Source organism: Xiphophorus maculatus, chromosome 4 (assembly GCF_002775205.1).
Source record: "Xiphophorus maculatus strain JP 163 A chromosome 4, X_maculatus-5.0-male, whole genome shotgun sequence".
In the NCBI taxonomy this organism is placed as follows: domain Eukaryota; kingdom Metazoa; phylum Chordata; class Actinopteri; order Cyprinodontiformes; family Poeciliidae; genus Xiphophorus; species Xiphophorus maculatus.
This window is the reverse complement of record NC_036446.1, coordinates 12455334-12470893: the sequence shown is the minus strand read 5'-3', so window position 1 is coordinate 12470893 and position 15560 is coordinate 12455334. Positions and strand designations below refer to the sequence as shown.

General features: G+C 35.9%; 4 protein-coding genes across 4 annotated transcripts; 2 read left to right on the top strand and 2 right to left on the bottom strand.

Moving 5' to 3' along the window:
- Positions 1–872: 872 nt before the first annotated feature.
- Positions 873–2516, top strand: LOC111608398 (trypsin-like). Its single transcript, XM_023332365.1, has 6 exons — positions 873–909; positions 1122–1314; positions 1397–1573; positions 1889–1950; positions 2052–2176; positions 2272–2516. Exons 1-6 carry the CDS (start codon positions 873–875, stop codon positions 2419–2421), a joined length of 744 nt encoding a protein of 247 aa, XP_023188133.1. The 3' UTR covers positions 2422–2516.
- Positions 2517–4633: 2117 nt separating this feature from the next.
- LOC111608406 (urokinase plasminogen activator surface receptor-like) lies at positions 4634–6853 on the bottom strand. The gene is made up of 5 exons (XM_023332375.1): positions 6808–6853; positions 6476–6595; positions 6255–6398; positions 4943–5051; positions 4634–4835 (listed from the first exon to the last, which is right to left on the bottom strand). The coding sequence occupies exons 1-5, from the start codon at positions 6851–6853 to the stop codon at positions 4634–4636; spliced, it is 621 nt and encodes a 206-aa protein (XP_023188143.1).
- A 1175-nt stretch (positions 6854–8028) lies between these two features.
- LOC111608407 (urokinase plasminogen activator surface receptor-like) lies at positions 8029–9756 on the top strand. The gene is made up of 5 exons (XM_023332376.1): positions 8029–8090; positions 8361–8483; positions 8566–8709; positions 9343–9462; positions 9563–9756. The coding sequence occupies exons 1-5, from the start codon at positions 8051–8053 to the stop codon at positions 9754–9756; spliced, it is 621 nt and encodes a 206-aa protein (XP_023188144.1). The 5' UTR covers positions 8029–8050.
- A 4232-nt stretch (positions 9757–13988) lies between these two features.
- LOC102235201 (blarina toxin-like) lies at positions 13989–15560 on the bottom strand. The gene is made up of 6 exons (XM_014473059.1): positions 15521–15560; positions 15102–15291; positions 14837–15019; positions 14458–14519; positions 14232–14356; positions 13989–14138 (listed from the first exon to the last, which is right to left on the bottom strand). Exons 1-6 carry the CDS (start codon positions 15558–15560, stop codon positions 13989–13991), a joined length of 750 nt encoding a protein of 249 aa, XP_014328545.1.

Genomic DNA, 15560 nt, shown 5'->3' with positions numbered 1-15560 from the left:
TATACCATCAACTACTGGCCATCAGCTGCAAATGCAAGAAATTATTTTTGTTAAATACAATATGGCCGACAGACAAAAAAGCATGAGAACAGACCTGGTCCCTCCTTCTGCTGTAGATGACTCTTACAAATAAAAAAAATATTGTGACATCAGATAACCCCTAAGGAACAATACTACTGATGTATTTTTCAAATAACAACTTTGTATTTGGACAATATTACAATTGATCACAAAAAATAAATTATGTTTACAAAAACATTTCCTACCTTTTTTCATGCCTTAAGAATTTTTTTTTTTAAATGGAAAAAAAAATCTGACACAAAGGATGATAATTCATGCATGAGAGGGTTAAGGAATTTGTCACTAAAGAAGTAAGCTATTAATACTACTATTAATTAGGGTGACCAAATGTCCGTATTTCCCGGGACATGTCCATATTTCACGTCCTGTCCCGGGCGTCCTGGGTTTTTTTTAGAAAGTGAGGAAATATCCTGTTTTTTTAAATTTCCTTCATTGGACCATTAAATGCAGGCACTAGGGCACTGCGCACGGCCCTGCGTGTGACGTAATCCCTGAGCCACGTCAGTGCGGGCAGCCCTGTTCTTAATCAGGAGGTAGATATCGTGGCTGTCAGTACGCCAACAACATGCCAAAGCGCAAATGTATGGAGTTTCCCCGCTTTTAGAGCCCCCCGCTCCAAGGTGTTCTGCTTTACCCAACACCCATGAGATGTTAAAGTTTCTCTGTATGCAGATGACAGCACAGATCTTTGTCTGTCCTGTGATTGGTGGCTTTCTTTCCAGCAGGAAGTTGTACACAGTGTTTAAAAGCTGCTTCAGGACTGCAGACATTCACAGGAAGCTGGACCAGCAATGGCTCTGCTGAAGGTTCTGCTGCTGCTGGGACTGGGTGAGTTGGAAACACTGGAGACACTTCCACTGGTTCCAGTGAGGCTGCTGCTCTCTGTGACTCTCAAACTTCCCTCTGATTCTGTTTGACACTGAAATTTCTTTGCATATAAACTGTGATGCTTTTTAATCTTTAAATGTTTATCCTTTTTCTGTTCTTGTTGCCATGTTTGCACCTGATTTCTGAGTAAAGTCCTCCTTTTTCTTCTTCAGGTGTTTCAGTGAACTCAGATGTTTCTCTGCAGAAGAGAATCATTGGAGGTCAAAACTGCCATGACACGGAGCGTCTTTATCACGTTCGGCTGGAGAGCAGCAAGGGTAATAAAGTGGACCGCTGTGGAGGATCTCTGATCCACCCTGAGTGGATCCTGACTGTAGCTCACTGCTGGAAGTCGGAGGATGGATGGTAGGAAAGAGACATGAAGACAGTTTTATCTGCAGATGATCAGGTTTTCTGTCTGTTCCTTAAAATCTAACCTTTTCTGCAGGACTAACAGAGTAATTTTAAAAGTTCATCCACGGACTGCTGGGCAGTACAATCCGGTAATCCAACAAGCTCCTGTGATTTATGACCTGGGCCATGACATCATGTTGCTGAAGCTTGAGACACCAGTAACAGATGTTCCAGTTGCCAGGCTACCAGACTGCAGTTATCTTCTTAAAACGTAAGTTTTTCTCTGATCAAATACATGACTTCAGGTTTTCTGTCTCCACTCCTCCAGTCCTGCTGCCTCTGCTTCAGCACACCTGAGTCAGGTAATCAGGCCACCAGCAGAACCAGAACCCATTTAGCTCAGGTGTGTTGGACCAGAGACACATGTAAAGGACGTAGGACACACTGAGGACTGGAGGTGGACACTCCTGTGTCAGTGGATGAAGTCCTTCATGGATTTCTTTTCTGTTATTTCATTGTTCTTAATAATAATTAATTTTCTACATTGTTATATTATATTTTACATTTTATTCTTATTGTGTTTTAGAGACGATGTTGTTCAGCTGGCAGGAGAGGGAGCAACAACAGTCGACTACCGTAGAGCGCGATGTGAGAGAAATATTGAAGTTATTAGAATAAAATCTTCGTTTCCGTCTCCCTTGAGAAGGTCGAGTGAAGAACATGTTTATGATTCTCATGTTTCTCAACAGTGAGAATTTCTGCTATTCCAGCACATCTTCAATGTGTCGACATGAAAGTTATTGGTGCTTCCATTGTCCGGCCGAAATATGGGCGTGTATTCAGTGCTCAAGCACTGAACCAGGATATGTGCTTTGTAAGTTTGTTTCTTCAACATATCTCCCTACAGAGATTAGAAGAATTTTCTGTTTTACAACATAAATAAATATATTGATATAAATTTTTCTACAGGGCGACTCTGGTGGAGCAGTGGTGTACAATGACATGATTTATGGTGTGATTTCTTTTGTTACAAACAACTATGCATTTCGGAAACCAAGTTATTTAATAGATGTGTGTGCATACCTGGGGTGGATGAAACAAAAAACTGGGATACAATAAAACAAACTGTCATGAAATAAAAATTCTCATCAAATTTCCTCTCATATATAATTTGATCATTATGTCTTCATCAGTTTGATCCACATGTTTGTAGAATTATAATAAATTAATTGTTTTGTTATATTTTTCTCACCTGATCTTGACCTCCTTAATGGAGCTTTCTCTGCCTCAGAAATGAAAAATAAATCAATAAATGCATGAAAAAGAAACATTTCCTGGTTGATCGTCTTTACATTCATGGATCAGTTTGTTCAGTTGATATTTTCCCTGAACAGAGTCTAAAAATGTCACATGAGTTTTAAATCACATGAAGAGGAACACCAGAAGTAATTTATTTATTCAGTTTTTGTCTTTATTTTACATCAGAAATGAACATGCAGCATCTAAACTCTGCAGCTCTGGAGTTACTCTTCCTGATTTAGTTCTAGAGAACTTTAAACTCCAACAGGACCAAAGAGCTGTGCACAAAATTAATGAAACAGAAGTCACATAATACAGCAATTAACAAATAATATCCTAATATATTAAAGATATAATATATATATAAGAATAATAAAGATGCTGTTGTGGAAATTTTCCTTTAACAAAGAGTGTGGAAAAACTGTTTCAAGAACCAGAGATCGAATATATTCTTTATCGGTATTTATTCGAAGGCTCTTCTCACTGATAGCAGTCAGGAGAAAGAGCCCCGAGCAGAACACAGCTTACAGTTTAACAGTCAGAGTTTCATTCCAGTCACATAGTTTGATAATCTACTTGGTTACAGAACAGACAGCAACCACACATCTGCTTTCACTAGGAGCCATGAGAGATAAAGAAACAATCCAATGACTTAATTGTAATGCTAAGGCCAGAGAAACTGAACTCTTTCAGAAGTCTTTTTCATGAAAGACTCTTGTGTCACACAAGAATCATCATACTGCTATGCATAGATTCAGTTATTAATCACAGCAACCTTAAAACGTTCCCACTACAATACAAAGGAAACAATTTAAAAGTCAAAATCTGGAATGAAAGAAGTTTTAAGAAAATATTTAAAAACAGGTCAACCTAATTAATGGCAGCTTCTGGTTGCCACAAATTTAACATTCTAATGATAGAAAATTTTCCTCTATTGCAGTTAAAGTGTCAGTTTTAATTTGAACACATTTTATAGGCTTTGATAAAGCTATGAAAAAGAATTATGTTAAAAACATTAACATAAAAATGGCCTGCAAAATAAAGGAGGAAGTACAAAAATATTTATTTCCATTCACTGTTTAAATTAAAATCTAAATTACATGTTTATTATGTAAAATTTCACTTTCTTCTTACAATGTTTTTCACTGATAATTACATCAAATTAAACAGAAAAGAAGGTTTTCATCATCGAATATGATGGCCTTGTTAATTCAATAATCACCGTCCAAATAATAGTATTAATTAACAATTTTAATTTATTTCTATGGAACCAGGAATATTTTTATTATGTTGTTATTAAATGATACAACCTTTTTCTAGAGTAGTGATTTTATCATTCATTTTATTCTTCATACTTAACAGACATTAAATGAAAGTTTCAAATTCATAATTGTACCACAAACATATTAATCTTGGATGAAGATGAGGCATATTTCAACCAGTTTTGGATTATTTGGGGATTAAAGTTATTTTGTAAATTAAACAATTAGTATATCGTTTTTCTATATAACTAAACCGGCTGTTTGTTATAATTACTTAATAATATCCACTGTCATAACTAGAAAATAAATGTCTGTTGTCTGACTAGATTGCAACTCTTGTGTTTATTTCTGGTTATTAATGAAAAAAATAATGGATTTCCAATAAAATCTGAAGCACATTTTTAGTTTTAAAAACTGTTAACCTCGTCATTAAAGAAAACAAAACTCAAATTTGCATCAGACAGCTCATGTAGAAAACAATAATATCTGCATGGATATGTTGGATTTATTCTGGTAAATTCTAAGAGTCTTGAACACATTTACTAATGATAACTTTGTTTTTGCAAGTTTTGCAGGTGCTCAATAAGCTAATTTTTTTGTGCTTATTGAGGAATATTTTCTTTTGTATTCAACAACAAAGTATATAGAGGATGTTGTTAATTACAAAGTGTTTTTTTAGCTAACCACATTTTTATAGAATCAAATAAAAAGAACAGATTTATAAAATTAATTGTGATTAAAAAGAAAACATGGCAGCAATGCAGTATGAGCTAAGACAATAAGGCAGAAAACAACAGTGGCACCAACAGGAGCAGCAGGTAGGTACTGGCTTTACTGGCGCTGTTGCAGTAGTCGCCCTGGCAGCAGCTAATCTGTTCTGCGCTGAACTCATTCACCCGTGAAGCTCGCTGATTTGAGCAGATCAACTTGGAGGCACATCCCTTCAGAGTAACATTTTTTCCTTCTACATTCATTGAGGAAATGAAAATAAAGTTAACATGTGAGTAGCATGTTTGGATCTGGTCTTAACATTCTTCTGAGGATAAATATGAAGCATGCAAAACCATATTGGGCTCTTACGTGTTGCTTTGACGCAGTAGTTTTCATTCCCTACACAGTTAAGAGTTTTCATGCAGTTTTCTCCCTCACACGTGAAGCACATGTTTCCATTTGGAGCGGACTTGTACTCTAAGATACAGAGATAGTTATTCCATTGAAAAACAATGCAGAATCAGATATATTTTTTGTCAACAACTTATTTCACTTAAAATAGTTGAAAAAAATTTAAACTGCATAAAAAGTTTTAAATAAAAGATTTGAAACTAAAAAAATGGAAACAAAAATTTGTCAAAACTATTTTTCAGATTAAAGACTTTTTCTGTTTGAAATTATGCTTTATTTTTCAGATTCAAACTTTTGGCCCCGTTTTAGGGTGGGATGTGAACTCATGACTGACAGCTCACCATGACAGGTGGTTGCCATGGTGAGCTGACCACAGGCCAAACCTTACTCTCTACATTAAAACAATGGTTATATGTCCAAGAGGTGAGACAAACTACTTTCATTTGAATTTAAAATACTATATATAGTCTGAGGAGTGACGCCACTGGCTTTCTGCTGTCCTACACCAGAAACAATGCTTCTGCATTTCATTTGAAACCAATGGGCTCTACTTTGTTCAGTAGGTTACAGGTTTCCATATTTTTTGTATCACATTCTGATTATTATTATTATTATTATTATTGTGATTGTCTTTTCTAAAACCTATGGTATTAAAATTAATACTGTACCATTTTATTTTGTTTTAAAGAGGGTTTTATTCATGTAATTGTTTTTTTCTTTTCCCCTCCAGGACGTCTTTTGTGGGCTCTAGTGTCCCTTACATGAAAGTAGGCTGACAGGAAAGGGGAAAGACATGCCGTCAAGGACTCAAGGCCTACAAACGTGGGTCGCGCCATCCCCTACGCCATATTATGTTTTTAAAAATCATATTTTATCTTGGTAGTCTTTGATGTTAATACTGTAAAATTAATGAATTCTTTACAAAGTGTTTTAAGTGGTTGTAATCAATTTTCCAATTTTTTACAAGATTGGATCGATCTCCATAGGAAATGGAAGACAATTGTTTGAATGAAATGAAAACTGCCGCCACATTAGCATTTCCACAGACCTATTTAAACGATAGATGTACCATTTTATTTTGAAATACTGCGAATGTTCGCTGAAAGTCCGAGCGTTTCATTTTGATGTTTGGTGAACGAACGTTCAGAGGATGTCGTCTGAACATTCGATTTTAATTTCTACAATGGTTGTAGACCACAAAAACGTTTGTGAGAACTGTAAATTCAAGTTGTGCAAAAGTATTGACAAATATAATAAGGGAATTATTACCAGGTATTTGAGCGTTGCAGAGGTCTTCGTTGCAGCAGGCGCTATTTTTCACCACTCTGTAAGTTCCGTAGTTGACGGAGTTTTCGACACATCGATCAGGCATGATGCAACGTTTGATGTTGAGAGCAGAAACCACTACGCCATCTACAGTAAAATGACACAAATTTTAAGTGTGACGTTGCCAAACTAATAAGCAACAACTGGAAACAACAAAGAGTTACCTTTAATGGCGACTTCTGTTGCTGCTAAACAACGATAATCCTGTGAGGGACACTCAGCTGTTTTCTCGGTGCAAATTCCAGAGGGAGCCGGTAAACATTCATGACACTTCAGGCTGTTGGCTAATTAAAGCAAAGAGAAAATGCACGAAAATGAAACAACAAAATCCTGTTCTTAAGACAACAAAAAATGGCGGAATCACATCAGCACAATGCGTGGGGAGAAAAATAAGTTAGATTATTAATGTAGTTTTTTAAATGGAAGAAAAGCTTAGTTTAATAAAATCACACTAAATGCAACGTTACAATAATATTAATCGTAATCAAAAACTTGCCTTCCGGTAGAAACAGCACTCCAAGCACCAAAGGGAAGAGGAACATTTTGCTGGTGAATTATAAGCGAGTTATAATTGTCTCCGCTGAAAAAATATATTGAAAGTTTTATTTCTGAGGGGCTCTACTCTCAGCTTTACGCCTCCCCTAACTAAGCAGATCCTAATGTTTTTTTCTCGCTCTCTGACAGTTGCGCTACACACCCGTTGCCATAGCAACTGACAACAACGCCATTACGTGATCATTCAAAATGCTCAAACATTTCCCCACACAAAGAGCAGAACATTCAGACCGGTACAATATTATGTTTTTAGGCTTTATGTGTATTTTGTGATTATTAATAAGAGATAGATATCTGTGGCAGATTAACTACCGCTAACAGCGGTGGTTGATTAGCCAATTTAAACACCTGCTTTACTCATGATCTGTCAGAGTTGCGTCTTTTTGTCGTCTTTTTAAAAATTTAACTGAACAGAAACAAAATGAATTTCACATCACGCTAAGGATGTCAAAGTAAATTAAGCCTACTTCTCCTTTTTGGAGTGGTCGTTCACACTTCCGACGTATATGCGACTTGAATGCGATCTCCACTGTGAACTGCAAACCAAGGTTTCCCAACCCTGGTACTCAAGGCACACTGACCTGCTTTAGATGTTTCCCTGGGGTGTCTCCAACTTTTAGATGTGCCTCTGCTGCTCCACACCTGAATAGAATAATTAGGTCATTAAGGCTCTGGAGAACTGATCTACACAAGGAGGAGGTAATTAAGCCATTTCATTCCAGCGTTTTGTACCGGTGGCACATCTAAAAACCTGCAGGACACACCGGCCCTTGAGGACTGGGGTTTGACACCTGCGCGCCTGCTTCAACTGGCCTTTTCAAATGATTGCAATTCAGCAACGGCCTGTTAATCAGCGATCAATTGAAAACATGTGTGCTGAAGCAGGGAAATAACTAAATCATGCGGGGCAATCAGTGTAACTTGAGGACCAGGGTTAAGAAATGTTTTTTTTTAAATCCTGAAACACTTGCAGTGGCGTTGTTGTCAGTTGCTATGGCAACGGGTCTGTGCGTAGCATAACCGTCAGAAAGCCAGAAAAAAAAAATCTACCATTTACAAACAGGAGGATCTGCTTATTTAGGGGAGGCGTAAAGCTGAGAGTAGAGCCCCTCCCAGGAATTAAACTTTCAATATATATTTTTTCAGCGGAGACAATTATAACTCGCTAATAATTCACCAGCAAAATGTTCCTCTTCACTTTGGTGTTACTGTTTCTACCGGAAGGCAAGTTTTTTATTTATTTATTTATTTTTAAAATCACATTTAATATTATTCTATTGTTGCATTAATTAGTGTTATTTCATTCAATTTACATTTGATCCCATTGCAAACTGCAATAATGATCTAATTTCCTGCTAAGCCTTTCAAACGTTTCCTTCCCACTCTGTATATTGTGCTGATTCAACCTCTTTTGTCTTCTAAGAACATGATTTTGCTATTTCCTTTTCATATTTTGTTGACAATAAAAGTGCATTTTCTCTTTGTTTTAATTAGCTGACACCCTGAAATGTTATGAATGTTTATCAAGTAGCCCTGGAATTTGCACTGGGAAAACAACTGAGTGTCCCTCACAGGATTATCGTTGTTCAGCAGTAACAACAGAAGTCGCAATTAAAGGTAGTACGTCTTTGTATGGTTTCCAGTTGTTGTTTATTACTTTGGCAACGTCACACTTAAAATTTGTGTTATTTTACTGTAGATGGCGTCGTGGTTCCTATTGTCAACTTCAAAGGTTGCATGATGCCTGAACTATGTGTTGAAAACTCCGTCAACTACGGAACTTACAAAGTGGTGAAAAATAGCGTCTGCTGCAATGGAGACCTCTGCAACGCTCAAATACCTGGTAATTAATTTAGAGACGACATTTTTCAATACTTTGCACAATTTTAATTTACAATACTCACAAACCTCTTGCTTCTTAAAATGTACAACATTTTAAGCAACCATTGTAGAAGTGGTCTAAAGATTAGTCTGCAGGTAGTTTTGTGATTCTAGTATGGAGCTAAATTGATGCCATAAAAAAAAGTTTAAAACTAAAAAAAAAGATTTAAAATTATTTTTCAACCTTAACCTGGAGGTCATTTTATTTATTTATTTTCAGATTTTTTTAAAATTTTTTTTTTAGGCTTCAAACGTTTTTTCAGATTGAAACACCATGATTGACATTCCTGGCCTGCAGAGCTGTCAGTCATGATTTCAGATCCCTTTTATCGACATCCTACCCTAAAACAGTGGAAAAGCTTCAATCTAAAAAAAAAAAAAAAGCAAAAAAATAAATAAATCTGGAGCTGAATCTGAACTTCAATCTGAGTAGTTTTGAATTTTTTTTTTCAAAACCTTTTTTTCAAACTTCAGTTTCAAACTTTTTCCACATATTATGGGTGAAACAAGTAGTTAAAAAAAATTAAAGCTTTGAACGAAAAGTTGTTATAATTTTGCATTTCTTTTCAATGGAATAACTATCTCTGTATGTTAGAGTACAAGTCCACTCCAAATGGAAAAAAATGCTTCACGTGTGAGGGAGAAAACTGCATGAAAACTCTTAAATGTGAAGGGAATGAAAACTACTGCGTCACAGCAACAAGAGCCCAATATGGTTTTGCATGCTTCATATTTATCCTCAGAAGAATGTTAAGACCAGATCCAAACATGCTACTCACATGGTAACTTTATTTTCATTTCCTCAATGAATGTAGAAGGAAAAAATGTGACGCTGAAGGGATGTGCCTCCAAGTTGATCTGCTCAAATCAGCGAGCTTCACGGGTGAATCAGTTCAGCACAGAACAGCTTAGCTGCTGCCAGGGCGACTACTGCAACAGCGCCAGTAGAGCCTTTACCTACCTTCTGCTCCTGTTGGTGCCTCTGTTGTTTTCTAACTTATTTTCTTAGCTCATAGAAATAACCGAATTACTGCCAAGTTTAAACTTGTATGCATAATTAATTTAATAAAACAGCTTTTTTTCTTTGAGCTGATTTTCTATAAATGTTGGAAGGTGAGATCTAGCACAATGTCATAATTAACAACATCCCCAATATTTCTGTGTTGTTGTATGCTAAAAAATATCTTCCTGAATAAACACAAAAAATAAGAAATACTGTGTCTAGAACCTTTCTCATTCTAATTGTTTACTTTTTGAAACAACAAAATTAGCAAAAATATATTTTGTGAAAATATAACCTGTGCCACATATGAATATATGCAGAATAAAAACAGTAGGTATTACTGAGAATTAAAAAAAAAATATATATATATATATATAAAAATATATATATATATATATATATATATATATATATATATATATATATATATATATATTTTTTTTTTTTTTTTTTTCTACGTATCTGTACTTGGAAAAACTTTCTTACTGACGACTTTTTACTTTTACTCCCAAGTCATTTTGTATTCTTGAAGATAAAAATTACTTTTCGTACATTTCAAAACTTGTACTTTTACTTGTGTACCTTACACAAGTTGGCATATTTCTCCCATTTACTACCTATATGTGTCATTAGCAGGTGAAGTTCTATTGTTGGCTTTACCATGGGACAAATGCATAACTTATCCCCTATACTGCTTCTTGCAGACAGATGAAAAGTTTGTTTCAAACTACTAGGCAGAAGGGTACTTGGGTGGTACACCAGGGTGGTACACAAGAAAACACCGTCCTTGTGGATGTCCTGCTAGAAACGGCCTTTTCTGCTTACCTTGCATTCTTCTCTTAACTTGTGTCAGATGACAGACTTGGCTTTGGATGAACTCATATTTTGTGTAGAATGAGCAGAGCATCATGGACTTCATTTAAAAGTAAAGGTAAGACGGCAATAAAAATTTTTGTTTAGTTTTTTTATTGAATTGTGCATTTTGTGAGTTACAGTTTGTATATGTGTAAAGAAAGCAGAAGAAACATGACCCATAAACTGCTATGTTAGATTAGCTAATAGCAGTTTTAGCTATAATTTACTACAATGATTATTAATCACTTATTAATAATCGTGAAAGAAACATTAAGCCTAAAGCCATACTGCTGCAACAGACTGAATGTTCTGTTCTTTGTGTGGGAAATATTTAGTGTTTTTTGGTGTTGAATCCTGAAACATATAGTGGCGTTGTTGTCAGTTGCTATGCCAACGGGTGAGAGTGTAGTTTTTCTGATACAGAGGGCGAGAAAGAAGTGGTTTTGAGTTGTACTGCAACGGTTTTCCCCTTTGCTGTGGAGCATAGCAGTAAATTAAAAATACTTACATTTCCAGGTTTCTTTGAGTTAACAGAATTCTATGGTGGCAGCGCGGCAATTCCTCAAAAACATAACAAAATATTCTTATTCCACAAATCACTTAAAATAACATCCAACAACACATTTTTAACCCTCTCATGCATGAATTATGATCCTTTGTATCAGAATTTTTTTTCCATTTTTTAAAATTCTTTTCTTAAGGCATATAAAAGGTAGGAAAATTTTTTTGTAAAAATTATTTTTTTATTTATTTTTATTTTTATGTGATCAATTGTAATTTTCTCCAAATACAAAGTTGTTATTTGAAAAATACATCAGTAGTATTGTTCCTTAGGGGTTATCTGATGTCACAATATTTTTTTTACTTGCAAGAGTCGTCTACAGTAGAAGGAGGGACCAGGTCTGTTCTCATGCTTTTTTGTCTGTCGGCCATATTGTATTTAACAAAAATAATTTCTTGCATTTGCAGCTGTTGGCCAGTAGTTGATGATATATTTTATGATGCATTAGTGTCCACTTCAGTGGTCTGTGTGCATTTATAACATAAAAATCCACAGGAAGCACAAGAAAATGGCTTTTAGATAGCTGTCCACTGTAGTGACCACTATGCATGAAAGGGTTAAAAATATGTTCATTAATTTAGAGTTTGAACTGACCTAGTATGACACAGAATAAATCACTCTTCACAATGTGACTTCTAACTGCATGCAAGTGGCCCCACAGCTGAAAATAAAAGAAGACAATATGTCGTGACTGAGTGGTCAGCTATGAACACCAACTGGCTCATAGGGTCATATTTTTCCAGCCCAACCATGAGAAAACTTTACAAATTATATTCGTACATCAATCAATCAAATTTTATTTGTATAGCACATTTCAGCAGCAAGGCATTTCAAAGTGCTTTACATCATAACAAACACAGAATCACAATGCAATATGGAATCAATCATTAAGTCAAGTTACATGAATAAATTTGTAATTGATTACATTTCAAATACAATTCTAAACAGGTGGGTTTTCAGTTGAGATTTAAAAGAAGTCAGTGTTTCAGCTGTTTTACAGTTTTCTGGAAGTTTGTTCCAAATTTGTGGTGCATAGATGCTGAAAGCTGCTTCTCCTCGTTTGGTTCTGGTTCTGGGGATGCAGAGCAGACCAGAACCGGAAGACCTGAGAGGTCTGGAAGGTTGATACAACAACAGCATATCTTTAATGTATTGTGGTGCTAAGCCGTTCAGTGATTTATAAACTAACAACAGTATTTTAAAGTCTATTCTTTGAGCTACAGGGAGCCAGAGTAGGGACTTTAAAACTAGTGTTATGTGCTCTATCTTCCTGGTTTTAGTGAGAACGCGAGCAGCAGCATTCTGGATCAGCTGCAGCTGTTTGATTGATTTGTTGGACAGACCTGTGAAGACGCTGCTGCAATAATCAATACGACTGAAGATGAACGCATGGATTAGTTTCTCTAGATCTGGCTGAGACATTAGTCCTTTAATCCTGGAAATGTTCTTCAGGTGAGAGAAGGCCGACATGTTAGATGTTCTTACAGTATTTCGTTAATTGTTGAACTAGAAAAATATAACCCCAAGTAAAAGAAAGTAGTGAAGAGCTGCTTCACTCGCACCCACCTCCACCAGCATTCCTCAGAATTCTGGTGGAGGAGCCATGAGCGCCTGAAGGGGTTACTCATCACACCACTAGGTGGTACTAAACATATGCATCGATTAAAAATCTCATCATAAATACATACTATTATTATTATTGTTATTTTGGGTAAAATTGACATACACAGTTTTTCTCTCTGTTACGCCGGTGTCTATATTTGTAAATCTGATTATGATTAAGTCAGTGCCTCACCAGCTATGAACATCCTTCTGTTAAGTATGAAGAATAAAATGAACGACAAAATCACTACTCTAGAAAAAGGTTGTGTCATTTAATAACATAAGAAAATATTCCTGGTTGCATAGAAATAAGTTCAAATTGTTAATTAACACTATTATTTGGACAGTGATTATTGCATTAAAACACTACCACATTTGATATCTTGCACTTCCTCCTGTATTTTGCAGGCAATTTTATGTTAATGTTTTTAAGATTATTATTTTTTTATAGCTTCATGTAAGCCTATAAAAAGTGTTAAAATTAAAATAAACAATGACACTTTAACTGCAATAGATAATTTTTTTATCCTTTATGTTACATTTGTGGCAACCAGAAGCTACCATTAATTAGTTTTGCTTGTTTTTAAATTATTTTAAAACTTCTTTCTTTCCAGATTTTGACTCTTAAATTTTTTTTGAATATTGAACTTTTTATTTCCTTCGTATCTTTATTAAAAATGTGATGTTTTTTGTGTTATGTTCAACTTGTGATTTTCTTTAATTGCTGTATTATGTGACTTCTGTTTCACTATTTTTGTGCACAGCTCTTTGGTCTTGTTGGAGTCTAAATTTCTCTAGAACTAAATCAGGAAGAGTAACTCCAGAACTGCAGAGTTTAGATGCTGCATGTTCATTTCTGATGGAAAATAAAGACAAAAACTGAATAAATGAATTACTTCTGATGTTCCTCTTCATGTGATTTAAAACCCATGTCACGTTTTTAGACTCAGTTCAGGGAAAATATCAAGTGAACAAACTGAACCATGAATATAAAGACGATCAGCCAGGAAATGTTTCTTTTTCATGCATTTATTGATTTATTTTTCATTTCTGAGGCAGAGAAAGCTCCATTAGGGAGGTCAAGATCAGGTGAGAAAAAAAACAACTATTGATTCATTGTAATTCTACAAACATGTGGATCAAACTGATGAAGATACAATTATAAAATTATATGGGAGATGAAATTTCATGAAAATTTTATTTTATTATAGTTTATGTTTTATTGAATCCCAGTTGTTTGTTGTATCCATGCCAGATATTCACACACATCAAGGATTGCAGCTGGTCTCTGACATGCATGGTCTGGTTGACCAAGAGAAATCACACCATAAATCATGTCGTTGTGCATCGCTGCTCCACCAGTGTCACCCTGTAGAAAAATTCATATCAACATATTTATTTATGTTGTAAAACAGAAAAATCTTCTAATCGCTGCAGAGAGGTATATAAGAAACAAACTTACAAAACATATATCCTTATTAGGTGCTTCAGCATAGAATACATGCCCATATGTTGGGATGAAGCCGGAAAACTGAATAACTCTCATGTCAACACACTGAAGTTGTGGTGGAATAGGATTAGCGGATACTGTAGAGAAACATGAGATTCATAAAAATGTTCTTAACTCGACCGTCTCTGTAGAGACAGAAACAAAGATTTTATTCTCATAACTTCAATATTTCTCTCACATCGTTCATTATTGGGGCCGGCTGTTGTTGCTCCCTCTCCTGCCAGCTGAACAACATCGCCTCTAAAACACAATAAGAATAAAATGTAAAAATACAAGATAACAATTAATTATTAATTATTATGAAGAACAATGAAAGAACAGTAAATAAATCCATGAAGGACTTCATCCATTGACACAGGAGTGTCCACCTCCAGTCCTCAGTGTGTCCTACGTCCTTTACATGTGTCTCTGGTCCAACACACCTGAGCTAAGCTGAGGGTTCTGATTCTGCTGGTGGCCTGATTACCTGACTCAGGTGTGCTGAAGCAGAGGCAGCAGGACTGGAGGAGTGGAGACAGAAAACCTGAAGTCATGTTTTTGATCAGAGAAAGACTTACCTACTAAGACGCCTGCAGTCTGGTAGCTGAGCAAGTGGAACATCTGTTACTGGTGTCTCAAGCTTCAGCAACATGAGGTCATGCTGCTGGCCATCACGAGTATAAATCACAGGAGCTTGTTGGATTACCTGATTGTAACGTATAATAGTCCTTGGATGAACTTTGAACAATGCTACAATAATCCTGCAGAAAAGGGTAGATTATAATGAACAGACAGAAAACGTGATAATCTGCCGATAAAACTGTCTTCATGTCTGTTTCCTACCATCCTGGCTCAGCCATGCAGTGAGCTGAAGTCAGTATCCACTCAGGGTGGATCAGAGATCCTCCACATCCTTCCTTTCTCTCACCCCTTGTGATCTCCAGCCGAACGTGATAAAGACGCTCACCTTCATCACAGTTTCGACCTCCAATGATTCTCTTCTGCAGAGAAACATCTGAGTTCACTGAAACACCTGAAGAAGAAACAGGAGGACTTTACTCAGAAATCAGGAGCAAACATGGCTGCAGGAACAGAAAACGGATTAACAGTTAAAGATTAAAAAGCATCACAGTTTATATGCAAAGACATTTCAGTCTGAAACAGAAACAGAGTGAAATTTGAGAGTCACAGAGAGCAGCAGCCTCACTGGAACCAGTGGAAGCTGGAAACACTGAAAACAGTGTTTCCAGTTTCCGACTCACCCAGTCCCAGCAGCAGCAGCAGAACCTTCAGCAGAGCCAT